Source organism: Salmo salar, chromosome ssa10 (assembly GCF_905237065.1).
Source record: "Salmo salar chromosome ssa10, Ssal_v3.1, whole genome shotgun sequence".
Classification (NCBI taxonomy): domain Eukaryota; kingdom Metazoa; phylum Chordata; class Actinopteri; order Salmoniformes; family Salmonidae; genus Salmo; species Salmo salar.
The window spans coordinates 107,820,589-107,838,351 of NC_059451.1; the positions used below are offsets into that span (position 1 = coordinate 107,820,589).

Sequence of the window (17,763 nt, forward strand, 5' to 3'; positions counted from 1 at the left end):
ACTGGACAGACAGAAAGACCTATGTTTGTTTACAGACAGCCTCCATGTTCACTGAAAAGAAAGAGAATCAACTCACAGATTCAGTGATGTAGGTCTGAACACCGTCGGCATACTGGAGGGCGTAGTTATCAGGGCCTGGAAGATTCCACCTAAAACCCAGTCATCATAGGCACTGTAACTACTGCAAGTGGACAAAGTAGTTGCTTGAACTCAACAAGGATAACATGAACACACACTCAATCACACAAACACACACACACACACAGACACCTACCCATCACAAACCTCCTTTATTACAGCAGAAAGGGGCTTTTTCTGTCAGGAGAAAAACATAGTTTTCAATAAGCAGCAGAAGGTAAGAACTGATTTAGATATCATGCTTTCATTTTGTAAACCATGGTGGATTAACTATAGTACACTGGTCCTATGACCCTGAGCCTGCTGATGCAAGATAAACTCAAAGCTTTTACTTCCTCCATGCTGTTGACTTATGAGGCAACAGGGACATTCGGTAGAGTGAATAAATAAGACAAACTGAGACAAACTACTTCAATGTCTACACTTCAATTGCCCTGTAATTTGTGGTATACATGGTGGTCAACCAATCAAAAGTGATTGTGTACTGTGGTAGACCTATCACTGCCCTGTAATTTGTGGTCTGTAGGGGGTCAACCAATCAGAGGTTTTTGGTAAGGTCTGGTAGTCCAATAGGAGTGCTTCTGAGGGACTTGCCGTTATTTTCTTTCTCCCATGAAATTTCTACAGAACCAGCTTGTTCAAACTTCACAGGCACCCATATCGAACTAAAACCTTTTATTTAATTATGGCCTTCGTCTATTAACAGTTTGACATCCTAAACACCCAGCACATTAGCTCCCGAGTGGCGCAGCGGTCTAAGGTACTGCATCTCAGTGCTAGAGGCGTCACTACAGACCCTGGATCGATTGCAGGCTGTATCACAACCGGATGTGATTGGGAGTCCCATAGGGCAGCACACAATTGGCCTAGCATCGTTAGTGTTTGGCCGGGGTATGCCGTCATTGTAATGCCGAGGTGCATCAGCCCTTCATAAAAAACATTATTATCCCGCCCATCGCCGCTCAGTACTGCTACATATACCACAGCTCTAATACAACCCACAGGCTGCAATACGGATTCCTATTGTAACTTTCCACTTAGGCATTGATAGTACAGTAGATTTTCTAAACTATCTGACTCAGGCTCCACTCCTGTGTTCTGATGCTTACCTGGTCCAGTTGAATGAGCTGAGGGTATGCCCCTGGCATCTGGATGGCAATCTTCACAATATCCTGTTGGGGCATCTTGAAGTGTGTGTGTGTCCTCCTAAAACTCTGAGAGATAAGGTCAAATGAAGTTAATATTACTATCAAATCATTCACACAGTAAATTAGGATTTTTCTGTACGTTTCTGGCCTGACCAGATCAGCCCTGCCCTCGAGTCATTGGAGCTTTCATTTTCCAAATGAATTTGCTGAACTTATATCTTCCTCTTTTAAGGTACTATGTCTACATTTGCTTCAGTGTGTACAGAAACATAGCCCTTTCTGTGTATAGGACTACATACAATTGAATACAAGGCCAGACACAGACAGACATACATACACAACCCCCATGGCACACATAGACATCCATTTCCTCCTCAGCTCACAGATGGGAGTCCCAGAGGAGAGGACAGTCAAACTCTTTTCATACTCTCTCCAGCACATATGGAAAGACTAAAGTTTTTTTTAAACAATTCTGCACATGCTTCACTTGATGAAAATGGAAATATGTGTGTGTGTGTGTGTGTGTGTGTGTGTGTGTGTGTGTCTGTCTCCCATTCATAGGTCAATGGAACTAACCTACAGAAAATATGTTATGTTTTATTATTGGTGTTTAAGTGCCATTTCTGTCAAAACTTGGACACTTCCTCTTTCACCTGACAAACTGCACATAGTTTTCCCAAGTAGGTCAATAGATGTTAACTTGTAGCCTACTTTGCTAGCTAATCGCATAACACTGTAATTACAGGAATGTCATAAGCTCTTCAGCCTTGATTTTGTTAAGACACATTGAAAGCAGGGCAGATTATGAATGACCATGATCACCACCAGTGTTTTGGCTTTGATGGAAACTCGAACCTGAAAATGTTCTCACTCACTTCATATACTAATACTCTTGAAGCCTAGCGAAAGACAATGCTCCTTCGACCCAAAATATTACTATACCAGCCTACTATTAATACAAGGCAATTATAATAATAAGCTTTTGTGAACTAACACTCGCACTTGACTTTTTTCCCTCTTACTAGCAGTGACTTTGCTGATAGCTACTTTATTGAGGAAAATGTTACTTATTATAACTGAGATATTTGGTTTGTACCACCTAGCTATCTTAAGATGAATGCACTAACTGTAAGTCACACCGGATAAGAGTGTCTGCTAAATTACTAAAATGCAAAATGTAGGCTACATGACAGGCTGGAAGGGAGAGCAGTGTTTGGGTTTCCTAGGCTCTCTCCCCTGCCTGTCCCAGCATGCATTGGGCTGCACCCTCCCTCCGCTACTACTGCAAGAGGAAGAGGTGCGAGAGAGAGAAACAGAAAAGACAGAAAGAGACTGTGTTGTATGAGTGTAGAGGTAACGTGTGAATCAGTGTCTCTGCATTCGTAAATCCTGTATATGAATGGTATAACTACTGTTCACTCCTCTTATGTTTGTTGTGTAGTAAATATTTCACTTTTTACTTTCATAATTTTTTGTTTTTTCCTGTGAAGCACATTGCGTTGCATTCCATGTTGGAAATGTGCTGTATAAATAAAGCTTCATTTGATTACAGTGAACCATATAGTAATAGTGCCCATGACCATATAGGGCTATGCATAAATGTGTATCCTCCTGTATCCTTTCTGTTACATTTACATTTTACATTTTAGTCATTTAAAATGTCATTTAGCAGATGCTCTTATCCAGAGCGACTTACAGTAGTGAATACATACATTTCATTTTCATTTCATGCATTTTTTTAAATTACTGTTTAATTACTGTTAGCCTGCAGAACTAACACTGTGCCATGCCCCTTGACTCTGTAATAATCATCCCACCGCCTGTCCCCTTAGGGGGTGGGGAGGAGCTGGCCTTCAGCTCCCTGGAATTCCAATCCTGACAGACCACCTACAACTGCCACCACAAACACACACACACACACACACACACACACAAACACACACACACACTTTGAAGTCTGTTGTCATCGGCACCACCACTTGAGAGGGGCTATTAGTGCCTGAGGCTTTACATTCTGTGTGCTGAGTAGAACTTTGTCAATGGCAGTTGTCGACACACTAGTGAAATTGATCCATGGCTCGAGAGCCAGCCCTTTTCTGTCGTGATTAATAGCAAATGTATGTCGAAACATTGAAGATTGCTTGTTACCTGACACTTTACAAAAATGGAATGGAAACTATTTTCTTTGCAGTAAGCCATTTCACAGCACATGCTAGCATACACTGAAAATGACTTAAAATATACCCACCAATGAATTAAACTATTCATTATGTAGGTTGATTCGAGTTGTTGTTTCACTCATATATAAAAGTTAGGGTGACTGACTATTGATGATGTCAACGCTCGTCAGCCCGTTTATCCTACTAGTTCGCCATAGACACAAAAAAGGACGAAACAGGTAACGTTAAAAAGAGACAGGTAATGCTGAACTGGGACCCAGGGGCCATTTGTATCCGGCTTACGAAAGAGATTTGTTCATTCTCGTTCGCAAAGTTTAGCGAACAATCAAAGAAAATATCTGGTTGAGTTGCACTTTTATTTGGCTCCTACCTGTTTGAAAAGAAAAGTTACTGTCCTCGCGAAAGCGCCGAGATCGGGACTGGAAGCATTTAAAATCTCTCCCTAGAGAGGACGACAATAATCCGAGAGTGAATTATATTTTCAACTATCTTGGAGAACCTATCTGCCTAGGTGGAGAGGTTTCCAAAAATTATTGACCATGCAAAGTTCCGGGTTGAGTTTAGTCACCCGCCCCCTGTAGGAAGCACTGTGTGTAGACCATAGACAGTAAAAAGAAGGTATAGAGTACCACAGTATGAATCATAACACCCATTAAACCTAGTGGTCAAACAGGGAAATGGTTCCAATCGTTTTTACACCATTCATTTTTCCCATAGGGGATTTTAGAAACACTTAAAATAAGGGCTGTGTAAGCTTACTGTGGTGTGACGTTTTGATAACCATGTAAATCCCTCTTGGACAAGGTAACTTTTATCAATATATTCGCCTGTATTTACCCCCCAAAATGTAAATGCTAATTAGCCGCTAATGTGGCTATCATAAAGAAATGCAAATGCCATGATGATCTGGAAGAGACTGCCGAATCGAGGCAAAAGTAAAAAAAATCTCTGTATTAACTATGTTATCTAAATGTAGTTATGAATACATTTGCAACATTTCTTTAAATTGACAATTCTGTGAACTGTCTTGTGCAAGTTTTAAATTGACACAATTCCTGTTAGCAAAGATGTCAGCTAGAGATGGCATGCAGGAGCTTGCAGGGATTTATAGTTTTGCATGATGTCTACTTTGATGAAAATTAGCATTTTCGAATCTGAGAGTAAATACAGTTGAATATATTGATAAAAGTCACCTTGTCAGAGAGAGATTTACATGGTTATAAAAACGTCACGCCAGGGTAAGCCTATTTTAAGTGTTTCTAAAATGAATGGTGGAAAATGATTGGAACCATTTCCCTGTTTGACCACTTGGTTTTATGTAAAAAAATAAAATAAAAAAAAAAATTAAGTATTTAACCTTTATTTAACTAGGCAAGTCAGTTAAGAACAAATTCTTATTTACAATGACGGCCTACACTGGCCAACGCTGGGCCAATTGTGCGCCGCCCTATAGGACTCCCGATCACGGCCGGTTGTGATAGAGCCTGGATTCAAACCAGGGTGTCTGTAGTGACGCCTCCAGCACTGAGATGCAGTGCCTTAGGCCGCTGCACCCCTCGGGAGCCTCAGGTATTATGACACCTCCACTGTGGAGCTGTATATAAACCCTGGAATGCTGAGTTATGTATTTGCCAGTGAGAGGCTTATACCTCAGTGCTATGGAGACACCGGTCGGCCATATTGGCACTCCCAGAAGGAACAGTCCTCCATAGTCTACCACAGTATGAGCAGTGGTGGAAAAAGTACCCAATTGTCATACTTGAATAAAAGTTAAGATACCTTCATAGAAAATGACTCAAGTAAAAGTGAAAGTCACCCAGTAAAATTCTACTTGAGTAAAAGTCTAAAAGTTTTTGGCTTTAAATATACTTAAGTATCATTGGTAAATGTAATTACTAAAATATACTTAAGTAGCAAAAGCAAAAGCAAAAGTATAAATCATTTACAATACCTTATAAAACGTCACCGTTTTCTTGTTTTTTACATTTTCAGATAGCCAGGGACATGCTCCAATACTCAGACATAATTTACAAACGAATCATGTGTTTAGTGAATCCGCCAGATCAGAGGCAGAAGGGATGACAAGGGATGTTCTCTTCATAAGTGTGTGAATTAGACCATTTTCATGTCCTACTAAGCAATAAAAATGTAACAAGTACTTTTGGGTGTCAGGGAAAATGTATGGAGTAAAAAGTACATCATTTTCTTTAGGAATGTAGTGAAGTAAAAGTAGTCAAAAATATAAATAGTAAAGTAAAGTACAGACACCCCAAAAAATGACTTAAGTAGAACTTTCAAGTATTTTTTATTAAGTACTTTACACCACTGAGTATGAGTCATAATGCTCATAAAACCCAGGTCTATCTTGGGATAGTTATAAAAATCTTTGACCTCGAGGTCAAGCATGGAAATGGTTCCAATCATTTTCCCACTATTAATTTGCTCCATTGTGGATTTTAGAAACACTTAAAGTAAGGGCTGTGATTCGTGTAGGCATGCCATTTTGATAATGGTATAAATCTCTCAATATATTCGCCTGTATTCACCCCCCACCCCAAAAAAAATGAAATGCTAATTAGCTGCTAATGTGAATTAAAAATGTATACAGAAATGCCTGTCTCAAGCTTCACGTCACTCAACAGGGCCATGATGATCTGGACGAGACTGCCAAATCAAGGCAAAGGTAATGCTGCGTTCACGTGCTAGTAGGAACAAGGAAACTCTGAAATTTCCAACTTGCTAATTGGTTGTAGTTATACACGTACACATTCAACGAATCAGCAGGTTGGAAAATGTCCTAGTTCCCACTAGTATGTGAACGCAGCTTAATAATCTCTGGATTAACTATCTAATGTTAGCTACATTTTGTAATTAATAAATTAGCTAAAGTTGTTTAAATGGACAATTGTGAACTATTTTAAGTTTTAAATTGAAAATGCCTGTCACCTAGCTAGCTAGCTCATGGTTAGCAAGATTAGCTTGGCTAGATGGCTACATTAGTGGTCTTCGTCTATCCATTTAAATGCATGTGAAATTCATAAAAACTAGTTTAGCTTTCTTTGGCTTTTATAAACCAACAGTCTAGCTTGCTAGTTAACTAGCTAGCTAACTTAGATAGTGAAGCTGGGGCTAGGCATTCTTGATTATGTGTGTTTGTGGGTGAGGGGTTGTTAGCCTACATCAAGTACTACTTAACTTGTAGCTACCCTAGTTAGCTGTATTATTTTAGTCTGGCTTTTTGAGGTTTCAGAGATGGAGTGATTAACAACCTCTCTTGAATCAACAGTGTGCCAATGGATGCCAAGGGAAGCCAGGCTTCCCCCCAAAATTGACCAATAAAAAGACAAAAACATAAAATATTTATCTTTCATAACTTTCCTTTAATTCGCAAGAAGCTAAATGTGTCTCACCGGAGAAAGCATCTGTGCGAGCAAAACAGCGCCTCTCTGTCTTTGTATATGTAGCCCATTTATCTGATGCTGTCTGGTCAAAAAGAGTATGACATTGTTACCGCCCGTAGCATTGAATGCAAGGGAAGCCAGCGAGCATTTGGCCTCCCTTGATTAAAAAAAAAAGTATAAAATACAAGCCAATCTGCGTTGAGCTCAGCTGGCGCACCAAAATAAAGTGTCAAGGAAAGCCAGTTTGGACTTGGCTTTACACCAATTACATCACATCATGAGCAAAATATAATTGACAGAAAAAAAACTTTAAAAATGTTTTATTTAACCTTTATTTAACAAGGCAAGTCGTTGCATCTCATTTTGTTGTTGTCCTCCAGTGGTTTAAAGTGTCCTTTTCCTAAATTAGCCATGGATGGAGATAAGGATTTGGACTTGTGATTTTACTTTATTCTCTGTACTGGCCAATAGAGCCCCACAGTGGAGGTGTCATAATACCCATAAAACCTAGTGGTCAAACAGGGAAATGGTTCCAATCGTTTTTCCATCATTTTAGAAACTTAAAATAAGGCCTGTATTTCGTGTAGGCTTACACTGGCGTGGCGTTTTGATAACCATTTAAATCTCTCTTGGACAATGTGACTTTTATCAATATATTTGTCTCTATTTATTCTCGGATTCGAAAATGAACTGATCCCCACCCTTTCTATATGTTGTATTGTCTGTCTTTCCCCCTCCATATTTTGTCCCATAGCGGGTTGGCAGAGTAGAGCAGGGCCAAGGGTGGGTCCCATATTGTGTGCAGCAATAGAGCGAGATTGTAGTGCCTTTCACCATATTGTTTGCAGTGCCTTCCCTTAGAATAACTATCTTGTTGCAGTGCCATATCAGAATAATTCACAGTGTGCAGTAGAGTGAGATTTGTAGTGCCTTTCACCACATTGTTGCAGTGCCATATCAGAATAATTCAGTGTGCAGTGTCACTTTTGCATGCCCGATATTTACCTGAGGTAGTCAGGGGGACAGTAACCTACCGGAGGGGAGGCTCTATTGTGTCGCCACAGTCCAAGAAATCGTGCAGTCTGCTGTGGGAGGTGGGGAAACGGGGTCCGATCCATGTTAACCCATGAATGTAAAATAAAACTTACCTTGAGCATACTTACCTGTCCTGGTCTTCTTTGTTGGGGTTGTGTGCTGGATAATATTAAATCCTGTGTTGAGTGGAGTAAAAAGGGTTCACACTAAACTGTGATACACACATATTTATTCTACTTTGTTCGTGTTTCACCTAACCTCATGACCAAAAACACACATTGCTATAGATGTCATAATATGGGCTATTTTCAGCCCTTTTCCTGGGTAGCTTGATCTGAGTTGAATCTTTGTCAGGTCATTAATCACCCTCCTCCCACCCCAACAACCTGCTCCTTAACAGAAAGAGCCTTTGAAGACTGAAAGCAAAAAAAAATCTAGAAAACAAAAACAAGCCGTGGATTTTTGTCCATCCTTCCCCAATTCAGAATATATCATTTTCATACTCATGACATGCTTTGTGTAACAGCTATTGAAGATTGAAATAAAAAAATAAATACTTTAAAGTAAAACTGTGGATTTTTGGCCATCCTCCCCTGAGTCTGAATATGTAATTGAAAAGCTTCATAGGCATCAATACTCTCATGGGAATCCACCGCCTACCCTCTCTCATCGAGTACTGGTCCACTGACGCCGCCCTCAGGGTACACATACATAGCTAGTAAAATGGCATGCAAACGCGTTGAGCAGCTATGTAGGTACATGCACTTTTTGGATCCAAATTCAACAAATGAGACAGACAAATTGTAGAAAGTTAGGCCTTTCATCCACATTTTGCAACACAACTTCCCCAAACTATTTCATCCCTGGCAAGCCCTCTCTGTGGATGATCAATGATCAAAGTTGACAGTATACTTTTATGGAAACAGGTCATGCTGAAGAACCTAGTGAAGTGGGGGATTAAAATATGGTGTCTGTGTGACTCATTGACTGGTTACTGCCTTGTTTTCAATGTGTACACAGGTCGGGAGGGTGGGGGGGTGAAGCAACTGAGCTAGTAATGGAGCTCATGAGAGGCTACCTATTGTCACACCATCTTTACGCAGACAACTTTTTGAAATCCATTCCTCTGGTGAGAGACTTGCTTGACACCAACACATATTATTGTGGCACAGTAAGGCCCAATCGTAAGAACTTCCCCAAGGCCATTATGGAGGGCAAGCTCCAGAGAGGTCAGTGTGAAATGGTCAGTAGATCATGTAACGGCGTGTCGCTGGAGGGACAAAAGAGACGTGTATTTTCTGTCCACAAACAGCTCAGGGAAGGACATCCTCAAATCATTGTCTTATGTTCAGGCAGAACAAATGTACAAATCTGTTGCAGAGTTTGTAATGAATTACAACAAGAAAATGGGCGGGGTTGACGATCTTGACCAGCTCAGGAGCAACTATAATGTTGGACGCACTGGCAGAAAATGGTGGAAGTACAGCACTTACACATATTATTGTGGCACAGTAAGGCCCAATCGTAACACTTTTAGCATGTATAGCATATTAGTACGTAGGGCGCACCGATTTGTGTCATCTCATTAGTCAATATGTGTTACACCTGTGCTGGCTTGTCTATATCGTTATTCAGAAGGAGTTTCACCAGTGCTGGCCCAGGTGATATTTAAGAGTGGCTGGCCCAGTGCTCTAGTTGTCTTGAGAGATGCGAAGGGTCAACACCTTTAGTTGACCCTTAGATTTCTAGAAAAACATTCCTTTGTCTGATCTTCCCTGTTTTTGTTTTGTTCAACTTTTTGGTTTGCATTCTGTCTAAGTTTGGTATGGGTTTTTCTTTTGTTTGTATCTCAGTGGGCAAATTTAGGGGGCGCTCATGGTGGATGTCTTTTAGGTCCCAGTTGTTGCTAGTTAACATTGAGAACCCATCTGTTTTTGTTTTGGTTGTAGTCAGTGAATCTTTGTTAGTTCCCCCTTGTTTGATGCTGGCCTTCTAGGCAGAGTTGCAAAGAAAAAGCCATATCTCAGACTGGCCAATAAAAAGAAAAGATTTCTGAAACTTTTGAACGGTAGTGTATGTAAAATATTTGGACACACCTACTCATATAAGGTTTTTATTTTATTTTTACTATTTTCTACATTGTAGAATAATAGGGAAGACATCAAAACTATGAAATAACACATTTGGAAGCATGTAGTAACCAAAAAAAGTGTTAAATAAAAATAAATATATATATTTTAGATTCTTCGAAGTAGCCACCCTTTGGCTTGATGACAGCTTTGCACACTCTTGGCATTCTCTCAACCAGCTTCATGAAGTAGTCACATGGAATGCATTTAAATTAACAGGTGTGCCTTGTTAAAAGTTAATTTGTGGAATTTCTTTACCTCTTAATGCATTTGAGCCAATCAGTTGTGTTGTGACAAGTTAGGGGTGGTATAGAAGATAGCCCTATTTGGTAAAATACTAAGTCCACATTATTGTAAGAACAGCTCAAATAAGCAAAGAGAAACGGCACTCCATCCTTACTTTAAGACATGAAGGTCATTTAGTCAGGAAAATGTCAAGGACTTTGAAAGTTTCTTTAAGTGCAGTCGCAAGAAACATCAAGCCCTATGATGAAACTGGCTCTCATGAGGACCGCCACAGGAAAGGAAAACCCAGAGTTACCTCTGCCGCAGAGGATAAGTTCATTAGAGTTAGCAGCCTTAAATTGCAGCCCAAATAAATGCTTCACAGAGTTCAAGTAACAGACACATCTCAACATCAACAGTGTGAATCATGGTCGAATTGCTGCAAAGAAACCATTGCTAAAGGACACCAATAAGAAGAAGAGACTTGCTTGGGCCAAGAAACACGAGCAATGGACATTAGACCGGTGGAAATCTGTCCTTTGGTCTGATGAGTCCAAATTTGAGATTTTTGTTTCCAACCACCGTGTCTCTTGTGAGACGCAGAGTAGATGAACGGATGATCTCCACATGTGTAGTTCCCAACATGAAGCATGGAGGTGTGATGGTGCTTTACTGGTGACACTCAGTCAGGAACCAATACACGCAGTCAGTTAGGAAAGCAAAGGATAGCTTTTTCAAACAGAAATTTGCATCCTGTAGATCTAACTCCAAAAAGTTTTGGGACACTGTAAAGTCCATGGAGAATAAGAGCACCTCCTCCCAGCTGCCCACTGCACTGAGGCTAGGAAACACTGTCACCTCCGATAAATCCACGATAATCGAGAATTTCAATAAGCATTTCTCTACGGTTGGCCATGCTTTCCTCCTGGCTACCCCAATCCCGGCCAACAGCTCCGCACCCCCCGCAGCTACTTGCCCAAGCCTCCCCAGCTTCTCCTTCATCCAAATCCAGATACCAGATGTTCTGAAAGAGCTGCAAAACCTGGACCCATACAAATCAGCTGGGCTAGACAATCTGGACCCTCTCTTTATAAAATTATCCACTGCCATTGTTGCAACCCCTATTACCAGTCTGTTCAACCTCTCTTTCGTATTGTCCGAGATTCCTAAAGATTGGAAAGCTGCCGTGGTCATCCCCCTCTTCAAAAGGGGTGACACTCTAGACCCAAACTGTTAAGAGAGCTATATCCATCCTGCCCTGCCTTTCTAAAGTCTTCGATAGCCAAGTTAACAAACAGATCACTGATCATTTCGAATCCCACCGTACCTTCTCCGCTGTGCAATCCGGTTTCCGAGCTGGTCACGGGTGCACCTCAGCCACGCTCAAGGTATCAAATCAAAATCAAATCAAATTTATTTTTATGTAGCCCTTCGTACATCAGCTGATATTCTCAAAGTGCTGTACAGAAACCCAGCCTAAAACCCCAAACAGCAAGCAAAGCATGTGAAAGAAGCACGGTGGCTAGGAAAAACTCCCTAGGAAAAACTCCCTAGAAAGGCCAAAAACCTAGGAAGAAACCTAGAGAGGAACCAGGCTATGAGGGGTGGCCAGTCCTCTTCTGGCTGTGCAGGGTGGATATTATAACAGAACATAGTCAAGATGTTAAAATGTTAAAATGTTCATAAATGACCAGCATGGTCAAATAATAATAATCATAGTAGTTGTCGAGCGTGCAACAAGCACGTCCGGTGAACAGGTCAGGGTTCCATAGCCGCAGGCAGAACAGTTGAAACTGGAGCAGCAGCACGGCCAGGTGGACTGGGGACAGCAAGGAGTCATCATACCAGGTAGTCCTGAGGCATGGTCCTAGGGCTCAGGTCCTCCGAGAGAAAGACAGAAAGAGAGAAAGAGAGAATTAGAGAGAGCATATTTAAATTCACACAGGACACCGGATAAGACAAGAGAAATACTCCAGATTTAACAGACTGACCCTAGCCCCCGACACATAAACTACTGCAGCATAAATACTGGAGGCTGAGACAGGAGGGATCAGAAGACACTGTGGCCCCATCCGATGATACCCCGGACAGGGCCAAACAGGCAGGATATAACCCCACCCACTTTGCCAAAGCACAGCCCCCACACCACTAGAGGGATGTCTCCAACCACCAACTTACCGTCCTAAGACAAGGCCGAGTATAGCCCACAACGATCTCCGCCATGGCACAACCCAAGGGGGGGCGCCAACCCAGACAGGAAGACCACGTCAGTGACTCAACCCACTCAAGTGACGCACCCCTCCCATGGACGGCATGGAAGAACACCAGTAGGCCAGTGACTCAGCCCCTGTAAAAGGGTTAGAGGCAGAGAATCCCAGTGGAAAGAGGGGAACCGGCAAGGCAGAGACAGCAAGGGCGGTTCGTTGCTCCAGCCTTTCCGTTCACCTTCACACTCCTGGGCCAGACTATACTTAATCATAGGACCTACTGAAGAGATAAGTCTTCAGTAAAGACTTAAAGGTTGAGACTGAGTCTGCGTCTCTCACATTGGTAGGCAGACCATTCCATAAAAATGGAGCTCTATAGGAGAAAGCCCTACCTCCAGCCGTTTGCTTAGAAATTCTAGGGACAATTAGGAGGCCTGCGTCTTGTGACCGTAGCGTACGTGTAGGTATGTACGGCAGGACCAAATCGGAAAGATAGGTAGGAGCAAGCCCATGTAATGCTTTGTAGGTTAGCAGTAAAACCTTGAAATCAGCCCTTGCCTTAACAGGAAGCCAGTGTAGGGAGGCTAGCACTGGAGTAATATGATCAAATTTTTTGGTTCTAGTCAGGATTCTAGCAGCCGTATTTAGCACTAACTGAAGTTTATTTAGTGCTTTATCCGGGTAGCCGGAAAGTAGAGCATTGCAGTAGTCCAGCCTAGAAGCAACAAAAGCATGGATTAATTTTTCTGCGTCATTTTTGGACAGAAAATTTCTGATTTTTGCAATGTTACGTAGATGGAAAAAAGCTGTCCTTGAAACAGTCTTGATATGTTCTTCAAAAGAGAGATCAGGGTCCAGAGTAACGCCGAGGTCCTTCACAGTTTTATTTGAGACGACTGTACAACCATCCAGATTAATTGTCAGATTCAACAGAAGATCTCTTTGTTTCTTGGGACCTAGAACAAGCATCTCTGTTTTGTCCGAGTTTAAAAGTAGAAAGTTTGCAGCCATCCACTTCTTTATGTCTGAAACACAGGCTTCTAGCGAGGGCAATTTTGGGGCTTCACCATGTTTCATTGAAATGTACAGCTGTGTGTCGTCCGCATAGCAGTGAAATTTAACATTATGTTTTCGAATGACATCCCCAAGAGGTAAAATATATAGTGAAAACAATAGTGGTCCTAAAACGGAACCTTGAGGAACACCGAAATTTACAATTGATTTGTCAGAAGACAAACCATTCACAGAGACAAACTGATATCTTTCCAAAGGTACTAAACGATATCATAACCACCATCGATAAAAGACAGTACTGTGCAGCCGTCTTCATCAATCTGGCCAAGGGTTCCGACTCTGTCAATCACGTATTCTTATCGGCAGACTCAATAGCCTTGGTTTCTCAAATGACTGCTTGCCTGGTTCACCAACTACTTCTCAGATAGAGTTCAGTGCATCAAATCGGAGGGCCTGTTGTCCGGACCTCTGGCAGTCTCTATGGGGGTACCACAGGGTTAAATTCTCGGGCTGACTCTTTTCTCTGTATATATCAATGATGTCGCTCTTGCTGCGGGTGATTCCTTGATCCACCTCTACGCAGACAACACCATTCTGTATACATCTGGCCCTTCTTTGGACACTCTGTTAACAAACCTCCAAACGAGCTCCAATGCCATACAACACTCCTTCAGTGGCCTCCAACTGCTCTTAAACGCTAGTAAAACTAAATGCATGCTTTTCAACCGATCACTGCCTGCACCCGCCTGCCCGACTAGCATCACTTCTCTGGACGGTTCTAAATTAGAATATGTGGACAACTACAAATTCCTAGGTGTCTGGCTAGACTGTAAACCCTCCTTCCAGACTCATATTAAACATCTCCAATCCAAAATTACATCTAGAATTGGCTTCCTATTTCGCAACAAAGCATCCTTCACTCACTCTGCCAAACAAACCCTCGTAAAACTGACTATCCTATCGATCCTTGACTTCGGCGATGTCATTTACAAAATAGCCTCCAACACTACTCAGCAAACTGGATGCAGTCTATCACAGTGCCATCCGTTTTGTCACCAAAGCCCCATATACCACCCACCACTGCGACCTGTATGCTCTTGTCGGCTGGCCCTCGCTACATATTCATCGCCAAACCCACCCAGGTCATCTATAAGTCTTTGCTAGGTAAAGCTCCGCCTTATCTCAGCTCACTGGTCACCATAACAACACCCACCTATAGCACGCGCTCCAGCAGGTATATCTCACTGGTCATCCCCAAAGCCAACACCCTCTTTGGATGCCTTTCCTTCCAGTTCTCTGCTGCCAATGACTGGAACAAATTGCAAAATCTCCCTCACTAACTTTAAGCATCAGCTATCTGAGCAGCTTACCGATCGCTGCAGCTGTACACAGCCCATCTGTAAATAGCCCATCCAACGACCTACCTAATCCCCATATTGTTTTTATTAACTTTTTTGCTCTTTTGCACACCAGTATTTCTACTTGCACATCATCAACTGCACATCTATCACTCCAGTGTTAATTTGATAAATTGTAATTACTTTGCTACTATGGCCTATTTATTGCCTTACCTCCTTACCTGTATATAGACTTTTTCTATTGTGTTATTGACAGTGCGTTTGTTTATTCCATGTGTAACTCTGTGTTGTTGTTTGTGTCGCACTGCTTTGCTTTATCTTGGCCAGGTCGCAGTTGTAAATGAGAACTTGTTCTCAACTGGCCTACCTGGTTAAATAAAGATGAAATAAAAATAAATGTAAAAAACACTGTCAGTGATTTATTTAGAATTCAAGGCACACTTAACCACCATGGCTACCACAGCATTCTGCAGCGATACGTCACCCCATCTGGTTTGCGCTTAGTGGGACTATCATTTTTGTTTTTCAACAGGACAAAGACCCAACACACCTCCAGGCTGTGTAAGGGCTAGTTGACCAAGAAGGAGAGCGATGGACTGCTGCATCAGATGACCTGGCTTCCACAATCACCCGACCTCAACCCAATTGAGATGGTTTGGGATAAGTTGAACTGTAGAGTGAAGGAAAATCAGCCAACAAGTGCGCAGCATATGTGGGAACTCCTTCAAGACTGTATTCCAGTTGAAGCTGGTTGAGAGAATGCCAAGCGTGTACAAAGCTGTAATCAAGGCAGAAGGTGGCTACTTCGAAGAATATTAAATATTTTTTTATTTGTTTAACACTTTTTTGTTTACTACATGATTCCATGTGTTATTTCATAGTTTTGATGTCTTCACTATTAGTCTACAATGTAGAAAATAGTAATAAAAAATTATAAAAAACTTGAATGAGTAGGTGTGTCCAAACTTTTGACTGGTTGACTGGTTAGAGACACCATCACACCTCCTCCTCCATGCTTCACGGTGGGAACCACACATGCAGAGATCATCCGTTCACCTACTCTGCGTTTCACAAAGATACGACGGTTGGAACAAAAATCTCAAATTTGGACTCATCAGACCAAATGACAGATTTCCACCGGTCTAATGCTCGTGTTTCTTGGGCCAAGCAAGTCTCTTATTATTATTGGTGTCCTTTAGTAGTGGTTTCTTTGCAGCAATTCGACCATGAAGGCCTGATTCACGCACTCTCCTCTGAACAGTTGCGATGTGTCTGTTACTTGAACTCTGTGAAGCATTTATTTGGGCTGCAATTTCTGAGGCTGGCAACTCTAATTAACTTATCCTCTGCAGCAGAGGTAACTCTGGGTCTTCCATTCCTGTGGCGGTCCTCATGAGAGCCAGTTTCATCATAGCACTTGATGGTGTTTGCGACTGCACTTGAAGAAACGTTCAAAATTCTTGAAATCATCCGTATTGACTGACCTTCATGTCTTAAAGTAATGTTTCCTCGTGTCATATTTTATTTTTATTCGTTTCTCTTTGCTTATTTTAGCTGTTCTTGCCATAATATGGACTTGGTCTTTGACCAAATAGTGCTATCTTCTGTATACCACCCCTACAAATTCCACAAATTAACTTTTAACAAGGCACACCTGTTAATTGCAATGCATTCCTCATGAAGCTGGTTGAGAGAATGCCAAGACTGTACAAAGCTGTCATCTAGGCAGAAGGTGGCTACTTTGAAGAATCTCAAATATAAAATATTTTTTGATTTGTTTAACACTTTTTTTGGTTACTACATGATTTCATATTTGTTATTTCATCGTTTTTGACGTCTTCACTATTATTCTACAATGTAGAAAATAGTAAAAATAAAGAAAAACCCTTGAATGAGTAGGTGTCCAAACTTTTGACTGGTACTGAATAAAGTTGGTACATTTTGAGTGAGTAATTTAGTCAAATATACTACAATTTAAATACTCTAGGGTTCTTTGTTGTGTTGAGATAATATTTTTTGAGAGTGATTGTCTACATAAAATTAGTGTTATTCCTATTTACATGAATGTAGTGTCATATTAAAGAAAAGGTTGTGCTATTTACAACTAAGTTAACTTGTAATTGTCTTTTTTTTTTAGCTTTGTCTTTGTTTGAAATGTGTGAAAATTCTCAGTAATCTACAGCATCATTCTATAATTCTATTGGGGTCTAAAGAGTTAATGTGTGATATATATATATATAAATCATTGTTGTAGACCTAGGATGGTGTCACACTTTTCCCCCATCCTTAGCAATTACAGATGATTAAACTAATTGCAGTCTAAACTGAAGATCATAATTACTTGATTATTGGAGTCAGGTGTGTTAGCTGGGGCAAAAGTGTGACAATCGTCCCGAAGGACTGGAGTTGCCCATCCATGTTACATTTTAGGTATTTTGCAGACACTCTTATCCAGAGCTATTTACATGAGCAATTAGGGTTAAGTGCCTTGCTCAAGGGCACAGAGTTATTTTTGTCTAATCAGCTCAGGGATTCTAACCAGTGAACTTTCAGTTACTGGCCAAATGATCTTAACCGCTAGGCCACCTGCCGCCCTGTTGTAGACCATAGACCTGTCCCAACTTTTCCAACATTACAGTAGGTCTACTGTAAATGCATTTTAATTTCAAGGGGAAATTCAGTGAAACGCCTATAGAGCGCTCAAAATTAGCATAGGTGGGTTTAGAATACACTAAAATATGGCGCATATTATTTCCCACATTCAGTATTTAAAAAATGTAATACATTTTTTGGGGGAATGTGATCGTTGTCCGCATTCAAATATATATGGTATTTAATTATTATTTTATATATTATTATTTTTCATTATATATTTTATAGGCCACTACTAATCCATAAATATGAATCTGGTCTGATAAATATTGTCTG

General features: G+C 41.0%; 1 protein-coding gene across 2 annotated transcripts in view; it reads right to left on the bottom strand.

The window, feature by feature from the left end:
• elmo3 (engulfment and cell motility 3) overlaps positions 1-4,049 on the bottom strand; it is a 52,538-nt gene extending 48,489 nt beyond the window's left edge. The window contains exons 1-4 of one of the 2 annotated variants that reach the window (XM_014125418.2): positions 3,837-4,049; positions 1,248-1,352; positions 275-315; positions 77-149 (exon numbers count right to left, since the gene is read on the bottom strand). In XM_014125418.2, the coding sequence (XP_013980893.1) occupies positions 77-149; positions 275-315; positions 1,248-1,322 (189 nt within the window). In that variant the 5' untranslated portion in view covers positions 1,323-1,352; positions 3,837-4,049. The other variant, XM_014125419.2, reaches the window with a different exon arrangement.
• Positions 4,050-17,763: the final 13,714 nt, after the last annotated feature.